The following is a 20,739-nucleotide window of genomic DNA, read 5'->3' as shown; positions in this document are numbered from 1 at the left end:
ATCACACCATCACAATTCCATGTTTAGTGAACAATGAAATCTTAGTGAAAACCCTAATTTGCCATATATTTTTTAAAGTTCCCATCATCATAATAAAATTGTGTACTCAAGTTGATTATCTACCTTAACCAATCTGTATCCAGATAGAGTTACTATGGTAGGAAGGGAATAAAAAATGATATACCTGGCATAAAATCAATCGTATAAAAAAAATAACAACTTATGCATGCATCTAAAAAATTAGTCATCTTGACAAAAAATTTAAAAAAATGTTCATACACTAATAATTCTAAAATAAAAGGACAAATCATGGTCAACATTTGTCTTAACAATTAGATATCTTGACAAAATTAAAAAAAATGTTTATACACTAATAATTTTAAAATAATAAGACAAAAAGTGGTCTAAAATTTGTCTGAATTCATTTAACAAACTGTATAATTTAAAGAGATAAATGAACTGTTTTTTGATAGTTGTGACCATCAATCTTAAATTTGATGGCTGTAAAAACTCAATTTACAGCAGAGATAGTATATAATTGAAAACAAACAAAGAAAATTTCAAATTTCTTTTTTTATGAAATCTATTATTCATTACAGTTGATTTAATCAATTTCAAATGTATGAATTTTTTGGCTTATGAAAAGTGGTCCTTTCCAAGACACTTGTACCTTGCTTCTATCAAAGCATCTAAAGATATCTATTTTATTGGGATATAAATATATGTTTGCCCAAAGCCATACATTAAACTAAAAACTTCAAGGATAACAATATAAGCTAAAAACTATGACTTTAAATAAAATTGAAAATGGAAACGGTAAATGGTAAATATCTTGTTTTCATACAATGAACTATACACCAACTTATTTTCGCGGCTACTTTGATTCGTGCCTAGCCCTTATAAGCTTACAAATAATTAATTAACATCATTTCAGTGCATGCTAATAGTACATTTGTATACTATGTGAAACAATCTTTAATAATCTACATTCTAATATTAGCACCAATGTGAATTATCCTTCTTTTGTCCATTTACTTTCTACAAATGCTGGTCTCTGGTGAAGAGTTGTTACTGTGATCTGATTGGTTCTGACTGTAGTCACGGTTACTGGTGATGAAGTGTAGGCTGGGATAGATACTGGGGTAAACTGTGTGGTATGGTGGTGGATCAGAATCTTGCTCTGTAAATATTAATGAGAAAATCTAGTTTAACAGTGACAAAATGCAATTGTGAAGTGATTAGATCAAATTTTCAATACTACTGCTGAAGGTAATCCAGCTAAGAAGAAAGAACTAGAGGCTCCAAGGAGCCTGTGTCGCTCACCAAATATTTTGATTAACAATTGATGCATGAAATAATGCAACCGTTATACATTTGCTTTAGTTTCAGAAATATAAGTCAAAAACTGTATTTTCCCCCTAAGTTCTATTTTTAGCCATGTCTGACATGTTGGTTGGCAGGCAGGGTCATCAGACACATTTTTTAAACTAGATAGCCTAGTGATGATTGTGGCCAAGTTTGGTTAAATTTGTCTCAGTTGTTTCAGGAGAGAAGATTTTTGTAAAAGATTACAAAAATTTACGAATAATTGTTAAATTTGACTTTAAAGGGCAATAACTCCTTATGGGGTCAATTGACCATATTGGTCATGTTGACTTATTTGTAGATCTTACTTTGCTGAACATCATTGCTGTTTACAGTTTATCTCTATCTATAATAATATTCAAGATAATAACAAAAAACTGCAAAATTTCCTTAACATTACTAATTCAGGGGCAGCAACTCTACAACGGCTTGTCTGATTCGTCTGAAAATTTCTGGACAGATAGATCTTAACCTGATGAACATTTTTACACATGACAAATTTGCTCTAAATGCTTTAGTTTCAGAGATATAAGCCAAACACTGCATTTTACCCCTATGGACTATTTTAGCCATGTCGGCCATCTTGATTGGTGGGCGGGGTCATTGGACACATTTTTAAAACTAGATACCCTAGTGATGATTGTGACCAAGTTTGGTTAAATTTGGCAGAGTAGTTTCAGAAGAGAAGACTTTTGTAAAATTTACGACAAATTGTTAAAAATTGACTATAAAGGGCAATAACTCCTTAAGAGATCAACTGACCATTTTGGTCATGTTGACTTATTTGTAGATCTTACTTTGCTGAACATTATTGCTGTTTACAGTTTATCTCTATCTATAATAATATTCAAGATAATAACCAAAAACTGCAAAATTTCCTTAAAATTACTAATTGAGGATCAGCAACCCAACAACGGGTTGTCTGATTCATCTGAAAATTTCAGGGCAGATAGATCTTAACCTAATGAACATTTTTACCCCACCCCCTTCAGATTTGCTCTAAATGCTTTAGTTTCAGAGATATAAGCCAAAAACTGCATTTTACCCCTATGTTCTATTTTTAGCCATGTCAACCATCTTGGTTGGCAGGCGGGGTCATTGGACATAATTTTTAAACTAGATACCCTAGTGATGATTGTGGACAACTTTTGTTAAATTTGGCCCAGTAGTTTCAGAGGAGAAGATTTTTGTAAAAGTTAACGGACAACGGCAACTGACGACAGACACCAGACGCCAAGTGATAAGAAAAGCTCACTTGGCCCAAAGGGCCAGGTGAGCTAAAAATCAACATATAAAATGAAACTCCTCCCAACCAAAACAACTCATACAATGTATGTTCTATAGGTAAAATCTCTGCAGGTAAATTGTTTGTAATATGTATTCAGCATGGCGAGTTGACAGTAAGGAATTTCACTGAAATCCAAATAGGCAAGAGATAGAGACAGATAAGCACAAACAGTAGAAAAACAATTTAAAAAGGTGTGTCATATCCTCTTCATGTTTTATGTATAATGAGAAATTGATGAGTGTGTCTAATATTTGTCATATCTGTTGAATCTATTCCATGTTAATTCAGACTTTGAATGACTGATTTATAACATGGTCCGTATCCATGAATAAAGGCCTTACTGTGTCTTCCCTGGTTAACAGGTTGTTGTGTTTCTGTTTCATTGACATATAACAAAAGCCTCTTTTTATTTAAAACATTATGGTCGGATTGGAAATTTTGATATTCCATTTATTCATGATTCACTTCTTTTGAATTTAAGAATTGAATGCTTCTTTTTATAATTTTATTGGGGTGTAAAAAAGTTGACGGAAGCACATTTTGTATGAAGCACAAAAGGGCTTCATATTAAGAACGTGTGCACCATCAACTATTTTACAACCCTACAAAATTATAAAAAGAAGCATTCAATTCTTATAATTACATTTTTATGCTACAACCATGAAATCAAAAGTAATATCAAAGCTTTTCGTTTGTTTTTCAATGCATTATTCAAGCATTGTTACAGATAGCATGTGCAGTCATAGATGTTGTATTTTATACAGATGTAAAATATGATCTTGGTTTGCCTCACAAAAAATTTAAGTTGGAATATCAATAGAATCATACCAAATTATCAAAATACAGTAAAAATCCTGCCTTTTGTAACTCCTCTTAAAACTTATATGATGGCCAGAGGCAGATTTAGGGGGGCCCGGGCCCCCCTTTTGTGGGAAAAATTTGATTGATTATATAGGGAATCACTGAAGCATGACTGGAGCGGGCCCCCTCTTAGGCAGTCAGTGGTCCCCCACTTATGAAAATTTCTGGATCAGCCACTGATGACCTACCCCGTATGTGGGAAAAATAGTTTCAAAGCATGTATTAATGTTTTGAATAGATAGTATTGTCATTCAAGTTGGTGAGCAATAGACATAAAATCTGTTTTTTACACATTAACATGTTTCCCCCTAGCAATTGTCTGCATTTATAATTAAATCAATTAAGTGACCTGTACATCAAATTTGTTACACCTTAGAAAAATTCCCCCATTGCTTTGTAACTGTGCTATTTTTTTCATCAGGTGACAGAAAACACAAAAAAATATTTTTTGGCCAAATCAAAACAAAATAATTCTAAAATTATCCTGTGGTAATGACAGCTGATTTTATAATTTAAGCATATTTCTGTGCAAACTTACCATACATTGATGATTTACTTGGAGAGTCACACATGGATGACTTGCTTGGTGAGTCACTTATAGATGACTTGCTCGGTGAGTTACTGATTGACGACTTGTTTGGTGAGTCACTAGAGGAATGTTTTTTAGGTGAGTGTTCAGGTGTTTCATAAGGTGAGCATCTCTCTCGACATATCTGGGACTGTCTTGGAAGACTTGAAGATCTTCTCAGAGGTTTAACTTTATATGCTTGTACTTTTTCTTTAGCCCTTTTTACAAATGCTTGGGAATGGAGTGCACCTGAAAGGAATTATGCATATCAAGAACAGTCATGAATTCACATACAATACAGTTAAGTGGAAGATTATTTTTTTATAATGTCTTCACATTGTGTTTGAATTACTGGGACATAAAATGAAGAAAATCCAAGTAGTTATTTATATCAAAATGTTACACACTGTGAAAAAGAACAGAATTTAATTTTTTTTTACCTATGAAAAAGACCTGAATGATTTAGCAAATATGTAAATTTCAATACAAAGGGTTCAGCCAATTTTGATGTAAATAAGATTTTAAACAGAAATAAATGGAGAATGTGTCCATGGGACACAGATGATGCCCCTGCTTGCATATAACATTATACAGGGGCAAAGCTCGGTAAAAGTGACGCCACCAAAATTCGAATTTGACCTGTGTTTTGTGGTAATAAACATTGTGTATAAGTTTCATAACATTTGGTTGAGGCAAACTAAAGTTAGAGAACGGAAACCAATTGCGGGACGTACATACGGACAAGGGTAACACTTAATGCCCCCTCCGGTGACAACAGGGGCATAAAAAATTCTTAAAACTTATTTCTATTGATGTTCAATTTTAGAGAAGATTAAAAGAAAGTCAACTTTGCAGCCAAACTTCAAGTGCTTAAATCTACATAAATACCAAGAACACTATAGTATACTCATGTTCAAATTTGTTCACAAACCTGTATATTTAATTTCTTCAAGATTCTGTCCATGTACATCAGGTATCAGGTTAGCAACATCCTGAAAAAAAGGTATAATTGTGAATACTATATAAACCTTGTAATATTTCTGGTTGCCAATTTAGGGGGATACATTATTCACATGTATTTACTTGGATAACATCTTCATGTAAATAATAATTTTGAATTACCATATACTTCAGCAATCAAACTTACATAGAAAGCAAGTGAAACATTTACCCTTAAAACAATTCCAAATAAAAATCTGTCATTCTAGGAATCTCATATAACTGTTTACTATTAAAGTCCCAGAATTTTAACTTTTTTTCAAAACTATTTAAACACTTCCTTTGAAAAAGGTGACAGGCAAATGAATTTGAAAAATCCTTGTTATTCTGTTACAAAATAGCACATTTCTTCATAAAGTAGCAAACCTTTTATTCTTATACATAAATTGTAGCTAAACTTACCCTTTCTGCCTCAAACAGTATGGAACATTTTTTCCCCATCATCATATAGGCTTCAGATATTTTTGTCAAACCTTCCTTCAAACGTATCATTTTAACTGCTTCATTTTCTCTCACTTTTTCACAAACTGTAAAAAAAAGGACACAAAGTTAAAACACATCTGAGTAAGAATGCTTTCAAGACCCTCATTACTGTAACTGAATTGTTTGAGGATAAATTAATTTTACACCCATGTTAATATTTATATATATATATATATATATATATAATTCCAATTAGATTGTCTCAGTTTTTGTTGTACAAGATTTATCACATATCTGTATTTTTTAACAATATTTGGGTTGTTCTGTATTGGTGGTTTTATTTTTTACATAACCTATCGCTTTTTCTTAACATGGTCAAACATGTGTAACAAAATTCATAAGCTACTAATGACCAATGTATTTATATTATAAAAGAAAGGCAAATGATACCAAAGGGCCATTAAAACTCATAAGTCAAAAATAAAACTGACAATGCCTTGGCAACAAAAAAAAAAGGACCAGAAGACAAACAGCAGTATACAAAACACAAGAAGACACAATAAGTTAGGAAATAAGGATGCACACCAGTATCATCAACATTTGAACAAATGAAATGTTAATGCTAATTCATGAATATAATACAGATTTCAAGTTCTAAAATATTTAGACCTGTATTTAAATGTTTGTTCTATTAATAAAAGAGTCCTATGAAAATCTAGACCCCTTGGTGGCTGCTAGGAATTTAAATGAAAAATTATGCAGTCTGAATTATGTATTGGAACATAAGGACTAAATAATTAAAAACCAATGGTGGCCATATTGAATGCTGGATCATTTCTTGCACAGCATCAATCACTGCACATCATATCATACACATCATTGAACATAATACAACAAAAAATATATGTGTGTATTTAATGTTACTCAACAATCCCTATTTTTTTCTTTTTGAAAATGAATGATTAAGTTATCATTCTTGACACAAAATTCCCATAAATAGACAATGTAATGTTAATTAGAATCAAAAGTATTGTGTAAATAACACAACATATCTTAAGTAAATCATATTGTAATAAGGTATAAGAGTATTTTGATGAAAATTCTACTTTAAGATTGAATTTCTATCTTTGAACTGCAGTAAACATTGCAAATTGTGATCATATGATGACCCCAATCGCTGAACCAGATAAAATAATTAAAACAATATAAAATTGAAAGGACTTTATTCACAGATATAACCATAATAAACAAACATATATTCTTTTTGGCCTTACATTATAGATATATAACATAAACTTACCTTCTAACAAAGCCACATCTCTTGATTTTTGGCCTTACATTATAGATATATAACATAAACTTACCTTCTAACAAAGCCACATCTCTTGATTTTTGGCCTTACATTATAGATATATAACATAAACTTACCTTCTAACAAAGCCACATCTCTTGATTTTTGTGCCTGTGTAACCTTGGATTCAAAGGACATCCTCTCCTCCACAGAACCCTTCTTCAAAATACAATATATATTTGACTCCACATTTTAATGTTAATGTTGGCCTTTCCATTTAAATGATTAAATTCATGTTTCAATCTCATTTAGAGCCTTTTTTTTTATCAAAACAAAGAATTTCATGATTAACAAGGGAGATAACTCAGATAATTCAATTTTGTAAAAGAATGTACATTCAATTTTTCTATTTTGTTATGTTTATATATATATATATATATATATATATACCTACATAAAAAGATAGAAAAGTTTACTGTACATTTGTTTATAAAAGAATAAAAGAATAAAGTAAGGTGACCCCACTTTTTATCTTTATTTTCAAAAACTATTTTGTAATTTATCTTATCCAATCTTATTCAAAAGTTCTTAGTTTTCACATATTTTTTGTAGGCCTATTCCTTAGAAATATTTGACAATAATGCACAGCTTGTAGCTTGTGTCACATTTTCAAGCATTACTGCAAAATTTGCCCTTAAAAACATTTCACTATCAATCTCAATATATTGTACAAGGTGCCATGAAATCCAACAATGAACATAGTGAAGATTTAACCGCCCCTTTTAAGACCTTCACAGGACACCTAAAAGAGTTCTTTTTTATGCAGTAAATCCCACAAATTTGGTACGGATTCCAGAAATTTTCTTTTAAGACTGAATAAAACTTTTACGATAAAACAAACTGAAGTCACCATCAGACAGGTAATGAAATGTCCTTTTATGTGTATGAGGACCTGTTACTCAGAAAGTATTTCATTGTTCTCAAATTATGAATTCGGAATAACGGATAATTCCAATTTGTATCAAACATGAACAAAAATTGGGTCTATTTTAAAACTCTGTTATGTCAAAATTGTAAAAATTAATTTAGTTTGCCTTGAAGGAACCTCCTGTCCAGTAAGTATTTTAGTTTCAATTGGTCAAAGCAAACTTCATATCATGATCATGATGTACTCATGATGTGTATTGACTAACAAATAGGCAGCACTATAACATGAAAGCCCCATCTTTAAGGGTAATATTAAATCAAATTTAATACTTTACCTTACATGTTTTCTTCAACTTTTTCTGGTAATCTTTTTCTTTATTTTCACAATTATCCTTTGAAAATATACAGATTGATGGTTAACTACAATGTGATTTCAAATCAAAAGTGACAATAAGTTTTTGGGTTTATACAGATTATGCAATATTATTGCAAAAAAAAGAAGAATGTGTCTAAGGACACGAATGCCCCCACTAAAGCTGTGCAACGAAAATGGGACAGAAGGACGGAAAGACGGAAGGTCAAGGGTTACACTTAATGCCCTTGTCGCCTACGGCCAGAGCATAAAAAAGACAAACAGATAAAAGACTACAAAACAGCCCTCGTCAGTAAACCAAAGAATGAGCAACACAACACTACCAAAAACTATGGGTGAACTCAGGTGATCTGAAACGATATACATGACGTAGAATACAAGGTGGTCAAAGATAATTGTTTTTGTCAGAAAGTACAGAATTACAATATACACAATAATGTTGACCCGTCATGTATATACAATTGCTAAGAAATATACATAATACTTAAAACTTAACCTTACTGATGAAGCAAGAGTATTAAGTCAAAATCAAAAGACATGTGTCATAAAGACATATATTCCAATCAATCCACATACCTAGTCATGTTGACCCGTCATGTTGACCCGTCATGTATAATTACTTATGTCCTCATTCTGAAAATTTGATTTGAATAAAGGGACTTGCAAATGAGGTCATGGCTTTATAAGACATGCCAAATAATAGATGCTCCTAACAACTAATACACATACCAAACATTAATGACTTTATCAATGAGGAATAAACTTAACCTGACTAATGTAGTGTGATGAGGTCATGTTAATGTCCATATGACAATTAAACAAGAATATGTGTCCATATAGGATACAATGCAATATTGAGACCCTGGCACTCACATTACCCCATTTCCATATAAAAATAAAAAAGATGTGGTCTGATTGCTAATGAGACAATTCTCCACCAAAGACCAAATGATGTAGAAGTTAACAACTATTGGTCACAGTATGGTCTTCAACAATGAGCAAAACCCATACCACATAGTAAGCTATTAAAGGCCTTGAAATGACAAATGTCAAATAAATCAAAATAGAATACTAACAGCCATATTCACATGGACATAGTTTGGTATAATATTTTATAAAAGTTCACATCATAATAAAAGTAAGTTGATGTGACTACACCTCTATTGTAAACTACTGTAAATTCAGAAATTATTCCGAGGTTTTTATTAATGCGAATAATGCGACTGTGTGAATATCGCAATAATAAGAACTCTCATTCTCATATCTAATACATAATATATATGCACACATATTTTTCCAAAATCACAATAATTAATCTCGTATTATTGTCCATTCTTCGAAAATCACACAATAATAAATGCACGAAATTATTTCTGAATTTACATTACCTTTACCAAAAACTTTTAACCTCATATATGAGACAGATGCACAGATCAGAAAACCTAATGACCCTTCTATCATAGATGGGGCATAACTACTTGAAACCAATTACATATCAAATATTACTATTTGTAACAACCCATAAAAGACCTTATTCAGAAAAGCATTTCCAACACACCAAATCTATAAAGATCAATGAACTTATATTTATCAATCTAACAGTTTGAGCATAAAAAGGAAGACAAGGCCTAATGAAATACATGTAGTTCAACTTCACAACCAATCCAGATATTTCTGACACTTTATATAATGTTACCTGAGGAACACATCTTATTCTTAACTCAACACATGAAACCTTGAAAGGGAAAATGAGTTCAAGGCCAGCTGTACTAGTCAATTTTACTTTTGTGCAATTTTTGAAAGCTCTAATTTAGGGGGATTTTTTATACAGTTCTTAAACATGTTAATTATATCAAATTTATTCACATTTCTAAAATACTTGGCAAGCTATTCCATATTTAACAAGTTCTAATTTTAAAAATTACTAAATCGTTACTTTTGAAAGTGTTTACCAATGACATATATTTTCTATATTTATAAAGTGTCTAAATAATGAAAATTCCCATTTAATTGTCGGTCAGATGTCAATCATAAGTATAATTGAATAAGCATTTAAATTAGTAATTAAACTAACTTTTTGTTTTATTGTTTATTAATAAGACTATAAAAAGTCCTATGATTAATGACCCATTTTTTGACAGGTAAATAAATAGTAACTGTACTCTTATTGTTACAAATGGATTTCCTAAGTAATGTGCAATAATGCAGAAACATACATAGATCTTGCATCTTGTATATATTTTTATGAATACACTTCCAAATGCAACAAACACCTTATGGAATTTTGTTAAATCTTCACAGAAAGCTCTAAATATATACAAATTCTTAATACAAACATAAACCATGTCAGGAATGTCCCTAATTATTGATTTTCCGAGAAAAAAAAAGTGGCCAGCAAACATGTATATAGCCATAGATTTTTTTGTATTATAACTTAAAGAGTTTTGTACAATTGCTTGTCTCTTTCCTTTCAAAAATCTTAAAATCAATCTCTTTCTGATTTTCTTTGTCATGTTTGTTTTAAAATAACACCAAAAAACTGCAAATAGGGTGCTCAAGTAGGGTACTCCCCTAAGATCACAAGGTTGCTTTTAAAAATGTCTCAGGTCACCAGGTCACTTTTAAACAAATTAGAGCAAGTCTTTTAAGTAAGGTATTAAACATTTTTATTTATAAGATTTGTAACAGTTGAATATTATTGATATAGGACCATCAGTTTCTAAGAAATGGACGAGTTGCTGTATGTGTCATTAGCAAAAAACACATATATATCTCTACTAAATTTATATTGAAAATAACATTTAAACCGGACATATGTGCATTGTACATGCATAAAATGTTTACACAAGTGTAAGAAAACAATATGACTGTCGTTATATTCATACTGCTGCCTAAAATTAAAGATCTGAATATTTTACCAGATTATTTTTTGCTTCTTTCACATGTTTCTCTCCTTCTAATACCAGCTCCAGCATCTTCATGTAGTCCTTCAAGTGATCTGAACAAAATATATATCACATGTTAATCTACATTTCAAAAAACAGACAGAATTGGTGGAATCAAAACTTATAAGTCCTATAGAGGCTGACAAAATAATGTAAAAACTCACAAGTCCTATAGAGGCTGACAAAATAACGTAAAAACTCACAAGTCCTATAGAGGCTGACAAAATAATATAAAAACTCACAAGTCCTATAGAGGCTGACAAAATAATGATAAAACTAACAAGTCCTATAGAGGCTGACAAAATAATATAAAAACTCACAAGTCCTATAGAGGCTAACAAAATAATGATAAAACTAACAAGTCCTATAGAGGCTGACAAAATAATGTAAAAACTCACAAGTCCTATAGAGGCTGACAAAATAATGTAAAAACTCACAAGTCCTATAGAGGCTGACAAAATAATGTAAAAACTCACAAGTCCTATAGAGGCTGACAAAATAATGTAAAAACTCACAAGTCCTATAGAGGCTGACAAAATAATGTAAAAACTCACAAGTCCTATAGAGGCTGACAAAATAATGTAAAAACTCACAAGTCCTATAGAGGCTGACAAAATAATATAAAAACTCACAAGTCCTATAGAGGCTAACAAAATAATGATAAAACTAACAAGTCCTATAGAGGCTGACAAAATAATGTAAAACCTCACGTCCTATAGAGGCTGACAAAATAATGTAAAAACTCACAAGTCCTATAGAGGCTGACAAAATAATGTAAAAACAAATAAGACCTACAACAACACTTCATAAAAAACTAAACATTTTGTTTACCTTATTGAATAATGGAATAATGTCGGCAAGGACACAGTACAGACAAGTGATCGGCCAAAACACAGCTTAATCATGCCCCTCCCCCTCCATTTCTATTCCACATTGTTCTGTTATCTTTCACTAGTAACTTTTGTGTATGAAAATGAAATGTTTTGTGGATTATTTGTATTAAGGACAGTTGTACAAAAGGTTTAGTCTGTATGGTTTATCTGAATCATCTTCTAAATATCACAATATTTATATATGCATCAAAATGGTTGAGGAAATCTTTTCGTGAAATTAATTAATTTAAACATATATATAAAACTCACCATTAAATTCCCTTTGAGCTTCAGTCCATTGAAGATTTAACTCTGATATATGATTACAAACATCCTAAAATTCAAAAGTTGAAGTCTATTCATGTTTCTTTATCAATTGTAATTATAATTTGATATGGTTAACTATGTTTTTTTTAATAATGCTAGTAAAGTTTTCCATATATTTTGCATAAATTATTTTCTAATGTATAGAAAGTCTAATGATACAGCTGACATTAACAGAAAAACAAGAAGGACGAAATGAAAAATAGCTATCATGTTCTTGCTTGGTACACACACTTTTTTATTAGAAATTAGTGAATTAAACAAAGGTGTTAACAGTGCAAAGTATCTTGCATGACCTGTTCAACACCTTTACCTATTCAAATTTATCTTTGCCGATTTCTCAGCCAAAATTCATAACAAATACAAAATAAATAAGTGAACCTTAAATAAACAAATTCCTAACAAGTCGTGGTTCAGGCTAGGGGAAAAGTATAAAGTTTCCATAATATCAAGTACATGTATACTATTAAAACAAAACGGTCAATCACTCAAATTGGATGGTGAGAATATTTTTTTATTACACTGCAACAAACCTTTCAATAACAATGGCATAATTTTTTTTCACAAATTAATCAGTTTAGAGATATCTATAATTTTTTTTTAAATGCAACTTTGAAAACATTTATATTGGCTATAGCCTATTGGTATTATGAAGGGACAAACCTTTTTGCAATATGGGACAGTAATATACATTTTGTACATTGTACATGTTGTACAAATGTATCTCAATTAGATATGAACAGTAAACTATTTTACCTGTATTGCCCTGTTTTCTTCATTAGCTGACCATCTTAACATGTCTTGTGATGCTAAAATAAAGTTATTTTGATATTTTATTTAGATGAAATATACATGCAGGGTGACATCTACCATTTAGGCAGATCTGATTTTGCTTGAAAACTGCCTTTCCTTTAAACTCGTTGATATTTTATATATATTTTACAATCAAGAAAATTTTACTATTATAGTGATTATGCATTGTCAAACTAGCTCCTGAAAATTGTTGATTTTATACTGAACATCAAATTCTTTATTTTGATCTCTACATTGTGCTGTTGAAAGAAAAATGCTTCTTGTACTGTTAAAATATTTCTCGACATGGTCCGACCAGAAATTTTTAGAAATTAAATACAAATACCAATACATACATGTACATGTACATGTATACATAAATAAACAAAAAAAAATGATGGATGTGTTAAAACACATTTTCCAATTTTCTGCTTATACTTGGCAGTATTTTATAAGATTAAACATTTTCACGATCAGTGGTGTTTCTGATACTGTTAGTAATATACTACATTTGTAACATACTGGAATGATTTTATAATATCATAGACTTAGTAGAAGGTTGATATATTTCTTACAAAACCACATCAAACATGTACTTGCTTCACTTAAACCATTGTGGTGACGTCAGCCTATTCATTTACCGTGGATTCTTTTTCTAGAATCAACGCTTCCTAAATCTGCCGCTGAAATGGACTCACCAAATTATATTCAATTGTTTCCTTTGTGTGTCTAATTTCATTAAGTTTGAAATGGCTAATTTACTGATTTCTGTTCACTAATGGAATTAATTTAAAAACTTAACTTTATTTTTTGTAATTTGTATATGCCCTCACTGGGAATCGAACCCTTCCTTGAAATCTATTATGAATGACTGACATCAACACATCGACGAAACCTCTCGGCTACCAATGGGTTACAACTTAGATGTCTATTATATATATATAAATGTACAACGATCACACAGGGGTTGTACCTTTATATATACACAATGGGCAGTCGTATAGTATAAGTTGGTAGCCGCGAGGTTAGCATGCTTAAAATCAACGAGTTAAAAGATAGGGACTTGTCGGTTTAGGTTTGAATCCCTGTATTATCTCTGTTCTCCCTATTCTGTTTTTTTTTCTAATTTTGCATGTTATAGTGGATATTTTTGTAATAATAGTGATTTTTATCGTTTATTTTTTGAATGATTATTGGCTATTTCACATGTTTGAAACAAAAATGATTACATTCTATTTGTCAATTTTTGTTGTATAAATTAGTATGATTTCATCTGTTTTACTGCATAATTTTACAAATGTTTGTTCGCAAATTCCTATGCGAGAAAATCGTGATGTGCCTAGAGTGCTAGAAATTTCGGTAACATTCTTATTATATATACTTTATATATGCTCTTTGGTCGGGTTGTTGTCTCTTTGACACATTCCCCATTTCCATTCTCAATTTTATTAGAAATAAGTTCGAATTTGTCTTATTTTGTAAAAATAGATAATATTCAGATGCCTGATAATATAAAGATCTTTAAAGGTAGAAGTGTAATATTTGTATTTTGTTAACCAATTAATTGTGATCTGAGATTTATCAATGCATCGTTGGACACGATAACATGGTTATTTAAACTCTCTTACAATACCTTCTAATTAGGAAAAGGCTTTAATTTTGAAAAGAAATTAACACAATAGTTTAAGTTATAGATACAATGGATAAGCGTAGATTCATGAAAAACAAACCATTCGCCCTCCGGGCTCATGGTTTCTTTTTCAAGAATCCACGCTTATCCATTGTATCTATATACTTAACACATTGTTATACTAGTAACTCAAAAGTTTTCAGCAGTTAAAATGGCAATTATTGAATTTTTTTTGTAACAGATATTTTTAAAACTATTGAAATAAAGAGCCAATTGTGAAATCTATGGTTTTCCAAGGCCATCAATATTTACTATTATGTAAATATGGACCATAACAATGGCTTTTTGTATATCTAATTTATGTTTAAAAATCTCTTATCTGTTGGTAAAGTAAGAAAGTATGAAAACAAGTAAAAATCATTTATTTTCACCAAATTTTAACACTTTTGCAGTTCTATTTCCAATATACATTTGTACATGTAACAGAATGTCTTAACGTCACTCTGATTAGAACCTTTGATTTCCTGGGTTTTTCCTATAACCTAATGGGAGTATTTTACATAGTAACAGGGTTCTTTTACAATTATGAAGGTCATGTAACGGTAAATCTTAGGATTAGATTTAAGAAAATCCTATAATCTTATTAGAGAGGTGGTACATCCTGAAGCAATTCTTTTAATCCTAGTGACCCATCATTCCATCCTTAAGCCTTTTAATCCTAGTGACCCATCATTCAGACATTTAAATGAAAATAACACTTTATAATTTTGTGCAGCTGAAGTGCTTTTCTAGATTTACCTTCATCAGAAACGCTAAAAACTTTAACATTTGAAAGGCAGGAATGTATAAGTACCTAGAAATATTCTTAATTTTCACATACATGTACTAGTACTTTTTGCAGGCATAATCCTCACAAATATTTGAAAATAGGGCCAATTTTAAAAGAGCTTTGTTGATACAAGGTTGATGCTTAAGCATACAAAATCTACATTTGTACACCACTGCATATATGCATATACAGAAAACACAGAAGAAAATACAAAAACATATTTACCAGAAGTTTCAGCATTTATTTGTGATTTGACAGAATTTCGTAAATTTTTCACTTCTGAGATCATAACATTCATATCGGAATTAGTTCCATCTCCAAGACTGGACAGTAACTTTGTTCCACTTCTGTAAATAAATAATGATTTTGTTGTGTTTGTAGAAAATAAATAAATAAATCTACCTATAAATAAGATAGTAGGTAAAGTGTTGGATGTTAGTTATTTTCTCAAATTTCATTTGATCAAATGTAAATCATTGCTACAGGTTGTCTCCACCTCGCCATAAGATATGACCTTTGAAGTCATCACTTGGACCTTCCAGAAACTAACAAGATGAAGAACAGCAGTTAAGGTTCAGAAACTTTTTTTTCACAAAAAAACTATGGTAAGGATTAAAATTGAAGTTATACTGAAATAAGCACATGTACTTACAAGTCTGTATTTTGGGCTTGCTAGGACACTGCAAGATGTTTTACTTATATTAAAGACTTTTTGTGAAAAGAGCCACTTTTTGTACATATAAGATATCTTCTGGTTATTTTATTAGAATTTGTTTTGTATGCACTCACATTGTGTCTTACATCTTTTCTTTTTAAAAATACAGACAATATGTGAAACTAGGCAAAGAAAAACCATCTGCTTTATGTGCACATTGTTAATTATCTGTGGGCAAAGCTGTAGATTGTTCAAAGTTATACAATGTATGTAGTCACAGGCAGTAGATCTATGAAATTCTTTTGGAATTGTTTGTTTTTGCTTTAAAATTGGGTGTCAGATTGTCCATGTTAACATCACAATACATGTACATGTAAAATGTATCACAAATGAGTGAGTCTGTTAACATTGTTATTTAGACACATCATGTATCTTTTGTTTTTTTTTTGTCCCTAGGTTGCTGTCTCATAAAATATACCCAAAATGTAATTTTATTTGATCCCAAATTTTAAAATTAGTTTATAACAATTCAGTAAAGTAGTCAATATAGTACAATGTATGCACTTCCATGGTCAGACTGAGTCTCATTCTACATTTGAACCATTGTTTCATTCTCAGCAGGAAGACCCTAATTAGGTGATCATTAAGTTTTTTAAACATAGAAAGAACAATTGTTGCTGTGCACTGCATGTGATAAAATCTTCACAGGAAATATATTTCTTTTAAATGGAGATTAAGTTATGGTTTTGTGTGTGAAAAAATAGTATTAATCTTCACTATACATGCTATAGGGATGATTTAAATTCTACAATGCCTTTTATTTCCTGTAGTAAACAATACAGAAATCTTATAAAATTCCACAATAAACAACTTATTAAAGCATCTACCAAGTTTGATTCCTGTATAATAAAGTCTGCATGCATAAATGATCATTTTCATTTACCAATACCATCAAATTTAGTTTTTTTCTAATAATTTCAATACAATGTAATTCAAATTTTCTCAGCTCCAAAATACTATAATCCTATAAGTTGAAATTTTGGCTTTAATAGTGATTGTTCTAAAATTTAAAAAAATCTTTAGATTAGGCAGTGTTAGCAGAAACAGAGATGTTTCCTTGGCCAAAAAGTTATTTGAAAGGCAACGAAAGGCCAGGCTTCACCACTTTTTGTGGCGTAATTTACTAATTTTTAAATTATTTAATTCCACCAAGCAATATTATCAATTGGAAATTCTTCATATATATATATATATATATATATATATATATATATATCTTTATTCTCATAAACCAATGTACAATGGTACAGAGACACATACAAATAAATTAACATACATAATATAAAATGTAAGTACAAATGTAAAGTAGAGACATAAAGTGGTTACCCAGGAGATTCTAGGCATTTAATAATTATTGTATAAATTTGCACAGTTTGTTTAGTTCAGACGGGTTGTTGCTATTCATAAGATCTTGAAATTTTAAAATATTTGGTCTGTTTACAAAATGATGCTTTAACAGTGTTTGTCTACTTTCATCTATTGCCCAACATTCTAAAACATAATGAAACTCGTCGCCAATATTACCAGTATTACATAAAGGACAAATACGATTTTCTCTCTGAATATTTTGCCATCTACCAACTTCAATAGGTATTTTTGTGTTTAAAGTTCTAAATCTACAAAAAGAAGCAATAATTTTGTCATCTAGAATGTGAAAGTAGGTTTCAAAATTTAGACTGTTTTTGAATAATTTATAATTTAGAGCTTTTGGAGAGTTCTGTAAAGTAGCATACCATGTCTGTCTGAACTGGTCAGTTAATCTTAATTTAACAGTATCATACAACCAGTTTTTACTGATAAAATAATTAGTGTTCCATATATTTGATAGTCCACAATTATCAAGCACAAATTTTACATTCTTACACCAAGCTATGTTTCCATTGTGTAACTATCAGTAACAAGATTGTATATACATGTATAGAATAACAGGAAGTTTCTTTTTTTTCTCTGGTTACAAGCTTTGCCTAATAATTAATAGTTCGTAATTTGATAAAAATATCCAGTGGGAATCGACAAAGTTCCGCATATATCATGAAGTCAGGAGTCGCTTTTTTTTAGATTAAGCAGTAGTTTACAAAATTTAAGGTACACATGTTCTATGACAGAGGTGTTGCCCATTCCCCAGACTTCAAATCCTTACAGTAATATTGGCTTAACTACTTTGTCAAATAATTCTAGTTGACATTTAATGTTCAAATTATGTTATCTCCCCTTTTTCAAAATATTGTACATAGCCCTTGTTGCTTTCTCAGCTTGTGACTTTTTCGCTTTTGTGAAACTTCCTGTTCTTGAAAATAGTACACCAAGATATGTAAATTCTTCAACAATATCTAACACAATATCAGCATATTTAAAAATAACTGTAGTGGTCTACCTTTAGAAAAAATTATGATTTTGCTCTTTTTGACATTGACTTTCAATTTCGATTTATCACAATATTCTTTTAAAGCGTCTAATTGTATTTGTAGATCTGCTTGTGTTTCTGACAAAAGTACAGTTTCGTCTGTGTACAATATAACAAACAGTTTTAAATACATATTTAGCTTGCTCTCTATTTGATCTGATAAGGATTTCAAACCATTTATATTTTTGTTCTGAAAAAATCTTTCCAAATCATTTAGATAAATATAGAAAGGTAAAGGAGATAAATTTTCCCCTTGTCATAGACCTACATTACATGGAAAGTAATCTGAATATTCACCATCACCATCACTGAAAATTTGTGATTTGACATTTTTATACATGTTAAATGTAGTATTATACATCTTCCCATTCACTGTATGTAAAAGGAGTTTTGACCAAAGACCACATCTCCAAACTGTATTGAATGCTTTAGCAAAATCAATAAAAGTTTTTTTTCAAATAATTCACATCAAGTCAAATAATTTCATTATAAACACTAATTGATTGTGTTCTTAATTTTCTGAGAAATTGATTATGTTCATATTTTTGAAAGAAATTATATAATCAAAAGTAAGTCTTATGAAAATAAATTTTGGAACCCCCCCCTTTTTTTTGACAATCAATGCATTTGAACGGGGACATATAGTTGGAACCCCCCTTTTTATCCTGGGTTAAGGAACCCCCCCCCCTTTTTATAAATGGCTGGATCCGCCCCTGAAGATCATGAAGATGTAACCAAAACTAGTCATAGATGCATCAGATCAAGGATTTGTATAGTGAGAATCTCACTATACAAATCCTTGTTAAGATATTTGTCAAATCTAGTTGACTCTAATTTGAGTTAATATACTTGTACACAATGTAGCTACATTGTGTATATATGAGTAAGTTTATTATTTGTCAAAAAATCTGACACTACATACATAAATTTCCCAAATGGGATTACCCCCCCCCCCCCCCTTTTTCCCTTTTCCCCGGTCCCCTTTCACTACATAACACAATCATGGGACATAATAGTATACTATTCCGAGACATGAGCAAATACTTTCGCATGTAAAGAGACTATACACATTATTATCAGACAACAATAAGATGCTGACAGTGACACTGCCAGTTACCCCCTTTGCAATGTTACATTTGTTTTGCTAAATATTTTATCATTACGGTGAATTAGATGTAAAGAAATCAAACATGTATACCTTCTAATAGCACGGGATGCTTTTTCCATTATTATTCCTTGAACAAGATTCCACAGTTATCAAGATCATCAATGCATTGCTATTTTAGGAATTGTCAATTTCAAAATTTCACCGCCCGCCCGGAAATGACAGAATTACAAAAATTCAAATTTTATCAGCTCCAGAATAATATAATCCTATCAGTGAAATTTAATGTTTATTCTAATGTGTTGGTTGTTTCCTACAAGTATGTATGTTAATTTAAATATAGTACAGTCGAAACATTGTTTGGTCATTGTATTTTTTGGCGCGTTGTTTATATTTACATTTCGGGCACCTGTTTGTGGGCGGAGTTACTTAGCAAGGGAAGTAATAAAACTCCCGCCAAATACTTCTAACACAAAAGTGATCAAAAGTTGTAAATTAAGAATTTTGTCCCAACTTTATATGAACTAGAAATTAAGCTTAACCTCGGTATATTTGATCTTATGACTTCTTGTTATTAATTTGCAACACTAATTGTAACATCTGATATATATATATATATATATATATAGATTGCCTAACAATGTAATTTTAACACACTATTTAGTATGTAAATATAAGAATGTTTAAAATATTTACAAAATGATGAAAATAAACGCAATATTTCGCTAGACTAACTAGCTTTATCAAGCGTGCATCTATCCAGGTGAAATCGGATGTAGATGATAAGAAACTTTTGCAGCTCAATGTATATGTTGCACTTGAATTTAGCTGCCTTGAAAATAATACATAATTTGGATGAAGTTCAAGATTTTTACAAAATTGGTAGTTGAAGTTAGCAACGTCCATTGGCCAATATTACAGGATAAAAAGGACGATGCTGTGTACTAAATTATTCTTTATCTTTCCTGTATCTTTTCTCATCTTTTTCGTTAAGACCATCAGGTTCTAAAGTGTGGAGTTGGTGGATC

At 30.6% G+C, this 20,739-nt stretch overlaps 1 protein-coding gene across 1 annotated transcript; it reads right to left on the bottom strand.

Moving 5' to 3' along the window:
* Positions 1–405: 405 nt before the first annotated feature.
* On the bottom strand, positions 406–20,110 carry LOC127704292 (uncharacterized). Its single transcript, XM_052208300.1, has 11 exons — positions 19,805–20,110; positions 15,713–15,834; positions 12,993–13,045; positions 12,183–12,246; positions 11,014–11,093; positions 8,058–8,114; positions 6,933–7,014; positions 5,484–5,608; positions 5,014–5,074; positions 4,053–4,331; positions 406–1,180 (listed from the first exon to the last, which is right to left on the bottom strand). The coding sequence occupies exons 1-11, from the start codon at positions 19,831–19,833 to the stop codon at positions 1,032–1,034; spliced, it is 1,101 nt and encodes a 366-aa protein (XP_052064260.1). The 5' UTR covers positions 19,834–20,110; the 3' UTR covers positions 406–1,031.
* Positions 20,111–20,739: the final 629 nt, after the last annotated feature.

Source organism: Mytilus californianus, unplaced genomic scaffold (assembly GCF_021869535.1).
Source record: "Mytilus californianus isolate M0D057914Y unplaced genomic scaffold, xbMytCali1.0.p SCAF_6, whole genome shotgun sequence".
In the NCBI taxonomy this organism is placed as follows: Eukaryota; Metazoa; Mollusca; class Bivalvia; order Mytilida; family Mytilidae; genus Mytilus; species Mytilus californianus.
This window is presented reverse-complemented; position numbering and strand designations above follow the sequence as displayed.